Source organism: Beta vulgaris, chromosome 2, assembly GCF_026745355.1.
Source record: "Beta vulgaris subsp. vulgaris cultivar EL10 chromosome 2, EL10.2, whole genome shotgun sequence".
NCBI lineage: Eukaryota > Viridiplantae > Streptophyta > Magnoliopsida > Caryophyllales > Amaranthaceae > Beta > Beta vulgaris.
In genome coordinates this window covers 48,664,965-48,676,511 of record NC_079203.1, presented here as the reverse complement: position 1 = coordinate 48,676,511, position 11,547 = coordinate 48,664,965, and the positions used below count along the sequence as shown (strand labels likewise).

The 11,547-nt window shown below is 34.1% G+C and overlaps 1 protein-coding gene across 1 annotated transcript; it reads left to right on the top strand.

The window, feature by feature from the left end:
• The first annotated feature begins 1,018 nt into the window (after positions 1-1,018).
• On the top strand, positions 1,019-6,053 carry LOC104908879 (hypothetical protein). Its single transcript, XM_010698047.4, has 5 exons — positions 1,019-1,199; positions 2,375-2,488; positions 4,845-4,924; positions 5,436-5,560; positions 5,690-6,053. Exons 1-5 carry the CDS (start codon positions 1,147-1,149, stop codon positions 5,759-5,761), a joined length of 444 nt encoding a protein of 147 aa, XP_010696349.1. The 5' UTR covers positions 1,019-1,146; the 3' UTR covers positions 5,762-6,053.
• Positions 6,054-11,547: the final 5,494 nt, after the last annotated feature.

The following is an 11,547-nucleotide window of genomic DNA, read 5'->3' as shown; positions in this document are numbered from 1 at the left end:
TTGAAATGGTGTAAAACAACAAATAAGGTCACAAATAAAAAAGAAAAGTAGGGGTATTTTTGCAAAATTTTATGTAGCAATTAAGGATAATTTAGTCAAATAAATCGGCAAAAAAGAAAATGGGCATACGATTTTGAGACACCAAACAAGGAATGTGAGCACTATATAATAAGACGGAGGAGTATATTTGAATGAAGTACTCCCTCCGATTTTTAATGTTTTGTGCATTTACTATTTGGGGAAAAATTAGGAATAATTTATTATAATGTAAGTGGGGTCAAAAAGCAAAAATAGATTGGAGAGAGAGTGTGTAAAAAGGGAAAAAGTAAGGAAATATGAGAAAAGACATTAAAAATCAGAGGGAGTACAAGAGAATGGGGAGGTATCGAATATATACAAATATATTAAAAGCGTGCATGACAATGTATACACCTTTGTTACTCCACTAGAATTGTTCAATGTGTACCCAAGTGACAAGTCATGTCAATTAACAAAAGTAAAATTAGCTTCGAACAAGATTTTGAACCCATGACCTCTTGCAATCATACATGACACAATTATCATCTCAACCAACTTTTAAGTTTTAATCATGTTTTAAGTGTCCACATTATTATATTTGTACCTTTTAAATATCATGTTTTCCTTAATATATTTTAATGGGAATGTGAAAAAATGCATAACAAATTTGTAAAAAGTACTAACCCGAAGCAACGCCCGGACTCAAATACTAGTTTTCAATTAAATCAATTATTTGTTCTTTTTGCCATATTTTGTCTTATTTTCATGAAAAAAAAATGTTCATAGAAAATAACAACAAAGAAGACTTCATACAAAAATAGGTAAATTTTATATGACAAACTTTGAATTTAACTTGTTTAATTGTATCTTATTCTTTTTAATATCTATCGTAAATGGTTTGACCTTCTACTAATGAAATTTCTCCTAAAAAAAAAACTTTGGGTTAAATAAGAAGAGAATTACCCTTGCTCTTGCGGTTTAACCCAAAGTTCTTTGGGCCATTTGAGCATTTCTCAGAGACAAACTTAATTTCAGTTGACCACTTTAGAATTTTCTCTCTCTCCTCTCTCTCTCTGAAGTCTTTTTTTGACGGACTCTCTCTGAAGTCAGAAACACCGGAAGAGAGAGATGTTGCTGGCAGTGTTAATTTCCAACGCCGAGGGCAACATTCTAGTCGAAAGGTATAATCTTTTTCTTCCTTTTTCTTTTGTTTTAAGTAACAAAGTTTACCCATTTCTTTAGTTTTCTGGGTTGATTCGCAACAAACCCAAATGGTAAATTTCCTTCTTTTTTTTCCAATTTTTCTATCAATCTCAATTTTACTCGAAAATTTTATTGTTTAGCGATTTTGAACTACTTTTTGTTCTTGATTGTAAGTGTTAATTAGATACTATGAAACTGGGTTGCTTTGATCTGGCTCTAAGCACTATAATATTATGTCAATTTTGCAAAATTTGTTTCATATTATAGAATATTCGCCTGATTTATGCTGCTTGATCCAGTTTGAACATTGATTAGATGCGTTAGTTTTGATGTTGTTGAACTTTCCCTTTTTCATTGTGGTTGCTTTGTTATAGAATTAGCACCAACTTTGATCTGATATAGAATTTTTATGAGCAAGTTGCTCCATGTGAAATAATCAAAGGAATTTGAGGTTTCATGTTTTTTAAGTTATTAAGCCTCAATTCTGTTTGAGGTTTAGTATTACTATGTTGTGTTAGGGATATGAGTGCGAGTGGAAGCAAGATGTAGAGCTTGAGAAGAATAAACGGAGATAAAAGATGTGGCAAGAAAGGTACATTAAAGGTCACACAATTTAACATGGGAAGAATCCTCTGTAAAGAATACAAACTCCTAGCACCCGAAAATCCAAGGAGGGTTTGTGATGAGATTACAAGAACCTAGTGGAATAGGGAGATTTTAGTAATTCAAGAACGAAAGAGGGTGAGTAATACAATTCTAACTCTAATGGAATAGGGAGATTTTAGTAATACTAGGAGGGCTTGTAATGAGTAATACAATTATAACTATTGAAATCATGATTGATCATGATCTTTACATCAACAAGAAAATCTAGAAATGAGATGTGAACGCACGCGCATCGAGCTAGGCTTTGGACCTAATGGAATTTGAGCCCTACAACCCAACATGTTGGATAAAAATATTTGGATCTAGGTGTTTGCCATATGTGTAGGAATGACTTGAATTTCCGATTTGTGGGTCGTCTCGGTACTTGATCGGTTAGGATTTTGGAAGTTCTGCTTCAATATCGGATTAATAATTTTTTGTGCAGTTTGCTCAGTGCTCCTTTGAAAGTTTGTTATATATTTAGCATGCCCTCCTCATTGTATTTCAGGTTCAATGGAGTTCCTTCTGAGGAGCGGTTGCATTGGCGAACTTTCTTAGTTAAGTTGGGTGCTGAGAATCTTAAGGATGCGAAGAACGAAGAGCTCTTTGTCGCATCACACAAGTATGTCGAACTTCTATAGTTGTAACAAAGGCGATCCAATTTCATTACATATTGCTTACAGTTCTGCTTAGACTCTACTTTGTGGCTGTGCTGTGTGCTTCTCTCCCGTTTTGGTTTACATGTCATCAGATTTTATTGGAAAAAACTTGGTCTACAAAGTGGTTGGATTGCCGACCTCTAATAGACTTTAATGTGTAGTGGAATCTAAATCAGAAGAATCATTTTTCTCAATTATCTATTAGAAGCAGGTAAAATTACCCTGTTGGTGGATGTAGCTATTTTCCATTTTTTTTGTTGTGAGATATACTTGATTATGATGCTTGTCTTAGGAACTTCTTTGGTAATGGAACATGTTATTCATCCGCTGTTACCTTATACAGGGGCTTTCAAATTCCAAACATTGTTCTATATGTCAATTGTTGTTTGTTCCTCCATAGCTGCTCATTTTATTATAAGTGTTAGTCTATTAGGCGTTCTAGTGTCGAAGCAGACTCGAAAAATTTTCTTTATTCATAATTAGTTATGTATCAGAAATGTTCTTCAGAATGTAAAAAGTTGAAAGAACCTTGCTGAAGTTTCTTTTTTATCTTTAAAGAAATGCTATTTCCAGGATGCACCATGTTATAGCTGAAGCTGTCTTGCCCTGAGTCTTAAAGACTGAAAGGATTTCCTTTTTTAACTGTTAAGTGTTAAGTCAGATGTCTTGTGTGTTGAACAAGTAACTGTTCACTCATATGGTTGTTTGAGGCCACAGGTGAATGGGACGTTTCTTATTCATCTTCAGTTTTGCTTTATGTAATATGATATGGTCTGACCATCTGAATAAGCCTACAATAGCCTATGAACTGATATAAGAGAGGGGCATTTTAGGAAATAGCTTTACGTTGATAGTAGATTGAAGAAGAAAATAGTTTGTTACAGTAGAAGCACAATAAATAAGGGAAATTAGAGAGGGAAGAGCATGTTGAGAATTGACGAGTGTTTGGGTGAGCCTTTAAGAGTTCATTTGGGAGAGAATCAAGACTCTTGTAAGCTTGAACATCTTTACACTTTGCTGTATTTTCAGTTAATTAATCAAATCTTCTTCTTCCTTAATTTCTGACATTAATGGTGTCAAGCTATGTAAATTCATAGCATAGCCTCTGACTCGATTGTGACAATAAGGATGGAGAAGTTGCCATGAGTTCTAAAAGTTTTGAAGCCCAAGTTTTCTTTAATAGCATATGCAATAGTATATACTATGTTTCTTAATACTTTCAACACATGGAGATGGCACATGAACCAAGGAGAGTGAGAGAGATTGAAACATGGCTCATTTTATTAACGATAAAATAAGCTTTATTTGAAAGTGTGAAACAATAAACATCCCAAAAGAGAATATGGTGCAAGTATTAAGAAACGAAGGTAGTACACTAGTAGGGGGGGTCGTTGTGCTTTTGAATCACCTCAAGGTGAATTCTTTAATTTTAGTGGTGATGAAACCGTGAACAATTATCTTAGGAAGAAAAAAAAGAAAGTCCACTTGACATACTAGAGATATTTCAAATTCAAAATTTTCCTCAGTTTTCTATTAGTTGGAATATGGAGGTGGGGAGCATGGTTTTCTTGGAGACCTATGTCATGAGGAGAGTGATAGAGAAAGAAGGCAAAGAGGCCTATGTCATGAGGCGAGTAAAAGAAAGAAACCACTAGCCATAAAAAAGGTATGTTTGCAACTAATTGAGAAACCTCCAATATAGGGATATGTTGTGACAGATAAAAAAGTAGCATTTTTTTCCTTATACTATTAGTACGTTATATATGTAAAAATTTAGTAGGTGAGTAATTGATTCCTTGCATGTCTTTCTAAGAGCTTCTTGTAGTCCAGCTCTTTACCACTTAAGAGATGTTAAAGATTATGATTTGCGCTTTATATGGCTGTGGTAAATTGCAGCGAGATGCTTATTAGTTAAAAGCTTATGGAAGAAGTATTAATGGCCTTGTCAATAACGTAAATCGGATTCCTGCTGCGACTTTACCTGTATAACTTCTGACTCTAATCTGAACAATATAGGCTTAGTTTTGTTATGGATTTGGCAACATCATTTCTGGTAAGTAAGATTTTGGTTTACTCATACTCATTAGTGATGATATCATAGGTCTTTTGTGATATTACTAGTCCCATCATCATTTTTCACCATCTTAGCCATATTCATATATCATGATGGCGTACTTAAAGATTTGATTTCTAGCGAATACCAAGGAAGTCAGTGTTGTCGTGTTTATGTGTTATCAGTCTGATAGTGGTTGTTTCATTATGCTTGTAAATTCTATTTAACCCATTTCACTTTTTAATATTTTCCGCACTTTCAAACAGATCGGTTTATGTTGTATATACCGTGCTTGGAGATATTCACATCTATCTCGTTGGCAAGGATGAGTATGATGAACTTGCTTGTAAGTATGCAGCACTTTTCTCTGTTTGTGTCATAATTAGGCACCAGTGAACAATCACAACAGCTGGAGCTGCTCTTCCTGCTAACAAATTGCAGAAGGCAAGAAGTTGTTCCAAATGTAATAAACTAGTGAAAAATAATTTTTTAAAAAGAATTAGAATATAACTATTACTTTCATTTTGCATTGGACTCCCTCCATCCGACCATAGTTGTCATCTCGTCTTTCGGAAACGAAATATAATGAGGGAATCATCATTTATTTTGATGTTTCCACGAATTTTTATCTTTTAACCAATATAGTGAGTGGCATATTAAACGTTTCTTCTAGGTACTATTTGAAATATGGCAATTGTTTGACGAATACTAGAAAAGGACAAAAAATGACAACTATTGTAGAATAGAGGGTGTATCAAATTGTCGTTTTGTTTTGGTTAATCGTCTTTTTGCTTCCATTTTCCTTGTCATTTGATTGAGAATGCTAGTACTCATATTGGTGATTGCTTCTTTTCAAGTGTCAGAAGCTATTTTCATAATCACTTCAACACTGAAGGATGTATGCGGAAAACCTCCTAATGAGCGCTTGTTCTTGGACAAATATGGAAGGATTTGCTTATGCCTCGATGAAATTGTTTGGACGGTATGTAGGGACTTTTTCTTTGTTGCATGTATTAATCACTACTTATACGCTGCTCAAATGGGTGTTTGAGAATAATCGAGACACATTTTCTTAGTAAATTTATTCTCAAAACAAACATTTTGTCTCCAGGGAGTTCTCGAGAACACCGACAAAGAGAGAATCAAAAGACTTGTAAGGTTGAAGCCACCAACAGAATTCTGAACACTAAGGATATACTGTTCTTTCTCAGACTTACGTTGCTGTATTGTAAATCATGAAAGCAATGGTATCTTCTGACCATCTTGTGAGTGTTGAAGTTAAAATTACTACTTACATGTTTTTGGGAAAAGAAAAAACCCAATCATTATGATTTTTTTCACTTGTAGCATTTGGGTCACTTGTGCTACTAGCTGTGCTTGATGGTTGGGATTCCAGGGTTTCTTGTAATTGACATATTGTTGATTTTTTGTCGATGTTACGAACACTTAATAATGTGTTACTGTTTAGGTTTTAACTTTTAACCCATCAAAAAGTTCTCAATTATTTGGTGTTCCCATGAACGGGTGGATCCTCCCTTGGTAACTTATGAAGAAAATGAAGTGTCCATAGTCGAAATTAGTTACAATTCCAAATGAAAAAACATTTCAAAACTAGTTTATACACTTTTTATTTTTAAATAACTACCTTATATGATTTTCTTTTATTCTAATTGTCATCAATTGATAGAATTTGGGGTCGTTTGGTTGAAGTTGGGAAGTATAACTTTTTCTTGTTTGGTTGAACATGGGAAATTCTATTTTCTATGGGAATTTCCACTTACCTGGGGGGGGCTAGGTAAGTTATTTCCTTCCTTTTGTAGGAAATAGAACTTTCTAGGAAGTTCTACTTCCCATGTTTTTGCCAACCAAACAACAACATAATCTACTTCCTAGGAATTCTAACTTCCCATGTATATGAAGGTTAACCAAACAAGCTTTTTTTATTGAAGAAATTACTTTCCCGTGGAATATTCAGTTTTTTCTCAAGGAATATGTCAATTGGTGGTAATCTAAAAAATACATTATTATGAGAATGAGGTGGTCATTTATAAATGTTTTTGATGTGATTATTTGAAAGTCAACTTTGTAATCATATTATAAGTAATAATAATATTTGGTGATTACCCTCTTTTACACCAATTTTTTTTTTATATAATTATATCTCCTTATGCAATGCCAAACAAGTCAAATTTGCAAAGATGAAATGCCAACAAGTTACAACAATTATGAAGATGAATTTTTTCATGGATAGTGCTTCCGATTGTACGTCTAAATGTTTATCAATCTTGATCGTACGTATAAATGCTCGGCTAAACATGTGTGTTATAATTCTGAGTGTAAGGGGAAAAAATATTATGTTTTACTCATTTATTATTATTTGTGTCACTCATTCTATATTTACTGACTATTGAGTATGATTAAATTTTAAGTTTTATTTTTACCACTTTTATTTTTGTACCCTCCGATTATCCAACGGAATCCACATTTCCCATCTTTTTATTGGGTGATTAGTGTATAAGGTGTATTATAGATCCCTTTGGCTCACATTTTCAACTATTTAATTATATATTGATACAATTAAGATTTTTAATTAAATGAGTTAAGCTATGATTGATTATTGAATGATTTTCAACTAAAAACTAATTTATTACACAATGATATATAACTTAATTAATTAGGCCATGGCATGAGGCTTAGGTTATATTATGAAAGTACTCCCTCCGTTTGAAAATATAAGTTGTTTAAGGTTTTTGCATAAAGATTAAGAATTCAGATAATTTTATTTGAATTTGCATGGGTAACAAGAATTGACATTAAATATTATATTAAACTACAAAATAACTTATAAACTTATCTTGATAGTATAAAATTGTATTTAATCTTACATTGGTATTATATAATGCCTTATATTTTGAAACAAAATTTTTTAGCTAAAATACCTTATAATTTGAAACATAGGGAGTATTATATATATATATGTGTGTGTGAGAGATAGAAAATGTCACTCGAAAAAAGAACGTAAAATGTCTTCATTCTATGGTGAATTTTTTTTAACCAAGTATTAATTTGAGGATAGTCTTCACAAATAATGGTGAGATTCATACAACCCGTCTAAAAAAGGTGAAAAAAATTGTTGATACTGAAACCTGAGAATTGAGATTGAATCCTATTTTTTAAATTTCTTAAATAAATCCATGGCAATATCCTAATAGATATAGCTCTAACATGTAGTAGCTTAATACTTCAGATGAGATCAGGAGTAATAACGAGCCTAACCTATTCGTCAACAGTTCAAACTCGGCTCAATCAAAGTTCGATCAAAACTCGACTCTTTGTGGCTCAATTCGAGTGCAGCTCGAGACCTTAACAAATCGAGTTGAGTGATGATAAGCTCGGCTTAAAAAGCTCATGAATAGGTTTAATTACTTTTTTTCTATCTATGAAATAAAGTTATTATATATGTATACATAAACATATTTATTCGAGATGTTACACAACAATAAGTTAATAGTTTTTTTTGTCAAAGATTGAACTCACAAAAAAAATTCAAAAAAGAAATATAAAGAAGACGAGTAAACTAAAGATAATACTAAGTCAAACTTGTTCGTGAACAGTTCGATGACGGCTAGGTTAACGTTAGTTCTAGCTCGGCTGGTCACGGCTTGGTTAGTCAAGTTTCGAGCTCGGTTTGAGTTCAAATAAAATTAAATAAACACGAGCCAAGCTAACAAGAGTTTGGGCTCAGCTCGACCAATAAACACCCTAGCTTCGGATCATACCAACGAAACAATCAGCATTGTAGCTTCTCACCAAAATTCCCACTTAAATACGAATTATAATCAAATCACTGCAAAAAAATGCACACATGCCAAACTGTAAGTATATGGATGCGCATCAAACCAGTAAAGGTCTGTTCGGTATTACTATGGTTTCTGTTTTTCTGTTTTTTATTTTCAAAGTCATATGATATATGTCCTATAATGAATATAGTCAAATTTTGCGAACATGATGATTTTGAAAACTGACAACTAAAAAGTGAAAACCACTTTTTCTGGTTTACTATTTATGGTTTTTAGTTTTCAAAAGAACTGAAAACAAAAAACGATAACAAACAGACTCTAAAATTATCATTTCCCAAGAGCTTCTCCTTCAGTCAAATTTTGCGAACATGATGATTTTAAAAACCGACAATTAAAAAGTGAAAACCACTTGATCTGATTTACTATTTATGGTTTTTGGTTTTCAAAAGAATTGAAAACAAAAAACGATAGCGAATGGACCCTAAGATTGTTGTTTCCCAAAAGCTTCTCCTTCAATCAATGGAACCTAACAGATCTCCTTGCTTTTGCCACCCTCAAACTCATGTCTCATACCCCAAGATTTTACCAGGGACATGAATCACCATCATGTAAACCTCTCCTCCATTACATCTTCTGCTATTTATTAGACTAAGTATGGCAAATTCACTTGTTATAACTCCAAGATACAAGGTGAACTTGAGGAACCAACCTTCCTCATAACTTCCCATCATTTAAACTTTCAAGATCAGGTCACTATATCCAAGCCACAGACACCACAACTTCCCCTTGCACTCCAAACACTTAACACTTCATGTGCCCTCTTCCCAACTGGAAACAGGCGGAGAAGGCATTTCATAACCCGCTCTTTATCAACTTCTAAGCAGAACGAGTATTCGCTCTCACAAACCCAAAGGATCGCCCCTCTCCAAAACACGCTGTTCCTAACTTCCATATCAAGGGGAAGTCCAGATCTTTCCAACACTGTCTCAGATGAATAAATTTTCAGGGTGTAGTGATCAGCTGACACCATCGTGTGTATAGAAATTACCTTATAACCTTTACTTGAGATGTGAGGGTCGAAAGCCAAAGCAGCCGATATAAATGATCTCTGAATACTTGGGATTGTTCTCAGATTACCAGTTGTGGGATTGTAAACATGGAGGTTAAGAACCTTAAGATCACTCGAGTTGATGCTGTAATAGAGCAGTAGTCCATTGCTAGACTGCAAGATCAAAACAACAGAGCCAGGGATTCTGAAAGTTGATATTGAGGACATTGTTGGAAGACTGACAGAAAGGAACTGATATGCCAGGGGTGAGGGAACACATCTCTTGCTAAAGAAAATGCTAGATATGGGAATGGAATCGGATGGATTATGGAGCTGAGTGAAGTGAGAAATTTGGGGAGCATATGAGGATACTCCGGGGTTTTGAGACGAATTTGAATTTCACCAGGGATTTTGCAGGCAGTCGGATAAGGATTTCTATCGAGAGGTGCGCATGTCCAGCGATTGATTCAGCCCCTGATGAAGCTAATCCCGGACGCTCTAAGAATGTTGTCATTGTTGGAATACTGTTGTTAGGCATGTTTCTCTGAAACTGGTGAATCATAGAGGAAGTAGGAGAAGGATTTAACAATTGAACTAAACAACATCTTTTGTAAAAATGTCGTCACTATGATCTGTCGAGCAGGCAAAGAAAAGTCTGCTAGTTCTCCATACATCACTTTCAACTTGGCTATAGTTTGATGCAATTTTAAAAATTAGCAATGCCGAAATTTGTAAACATATTCTCGTTGGTGATAAAGAATGAAAAGGAATATATGTACCTGGGCTGAGAAGATATAATGAATGAGTGATGTGAATTACCCTGTGAGAAAATAACCAGTTTTGAGCTGAACAACAGGGTAACTGTTAATTACTCAAAGAGCAATTTACCCCTTGAACTACTACTACAAGTACCATCATATTCCAGACTCACATAGTCTAATTCGAAAATTTCACCCAACTGATCATGTCTAGCATATTAATTCACAGCAGCAGGATCACTGAAGCTGACTTCGTTAAGTTTCCAACCATAAAAACACTTAGTTCTAAACTTCTAAGATAACGCAGCTTCTGTAGCCAAAGCATTTCAAGGAACATGCTACAATGATCTTATGCATGAATGCAGATAAAGGCGAAGGGTTTCCATGTGAATAGAGCAAAAGACAAAGAGTTTTAGTGGTTTTAAACACTCTACAAGTTTCTAGTGCTGTCCTGATATTAACATCAAGAACACAATCTTCATGTCTCTATGAAGGGAACGCATTATGTTTGCAAAAGCTTTTGCAGAATATAATTTATCTCTAACTGAACCTGAAAGATATGACTCGGCAATCATAGCCATAATTGATAACATCAGAACACAGATGTGCAAAGTTGAGGTTAGTCTGTAAGCAAATTAAAATGAGCCGAAGAACACAACTTCACCATAATAACCCAACAAGAAGATCGCCATTCACAAAACATACAGCAAAACATCCCCTCAGAATGTATTGATTATGCAATCATCCGAATGAAGAAGTCTACTTCTTAAACCAAACGACCCCTTAGACTCGGCTGTTTTATGAGTTTTCAGGTTCTTCGGTCCATGTTGAAATGTCAAGTGTCATACAAGTGACCAATGGCCGGGGATCTGACACGCCTAATTCCTCAAACCTCAAAGGCAATATCATAACTTGTGCAAAAACCAGAGCAACCACCATTAAAGCAACATATCTCACAATATACCTCAACAGTTCGAGTAACATTGCTCAAACCTCAAAGGCATTATCATATAACTTATACAACAACCAAAGCAACATTCATAACAAATAAGATATCTCTAGCAATTGAAATAGTTGAACAAAATACCAAACATTTCTGTGTATAACTAAATAACTACTTATAATACAAGTTCATTGAATATCAGTTTCATGCTAACACAGTATTCAACTGAAAAACATGAATCCTGAACTAAAAATTCAACATAGAAATCTTAACTAGCAATGGAAAGAGGAAAAAGGCCAGGAGTATACAACATAAGGCGATCACTCGTCCGATGTTTAGGCCTATAAACCTGCTTAATTCTTCTATTCTTCACATTATAACAATAAAGCCTGCTTCTTGTCTCATTACACAACACCATAT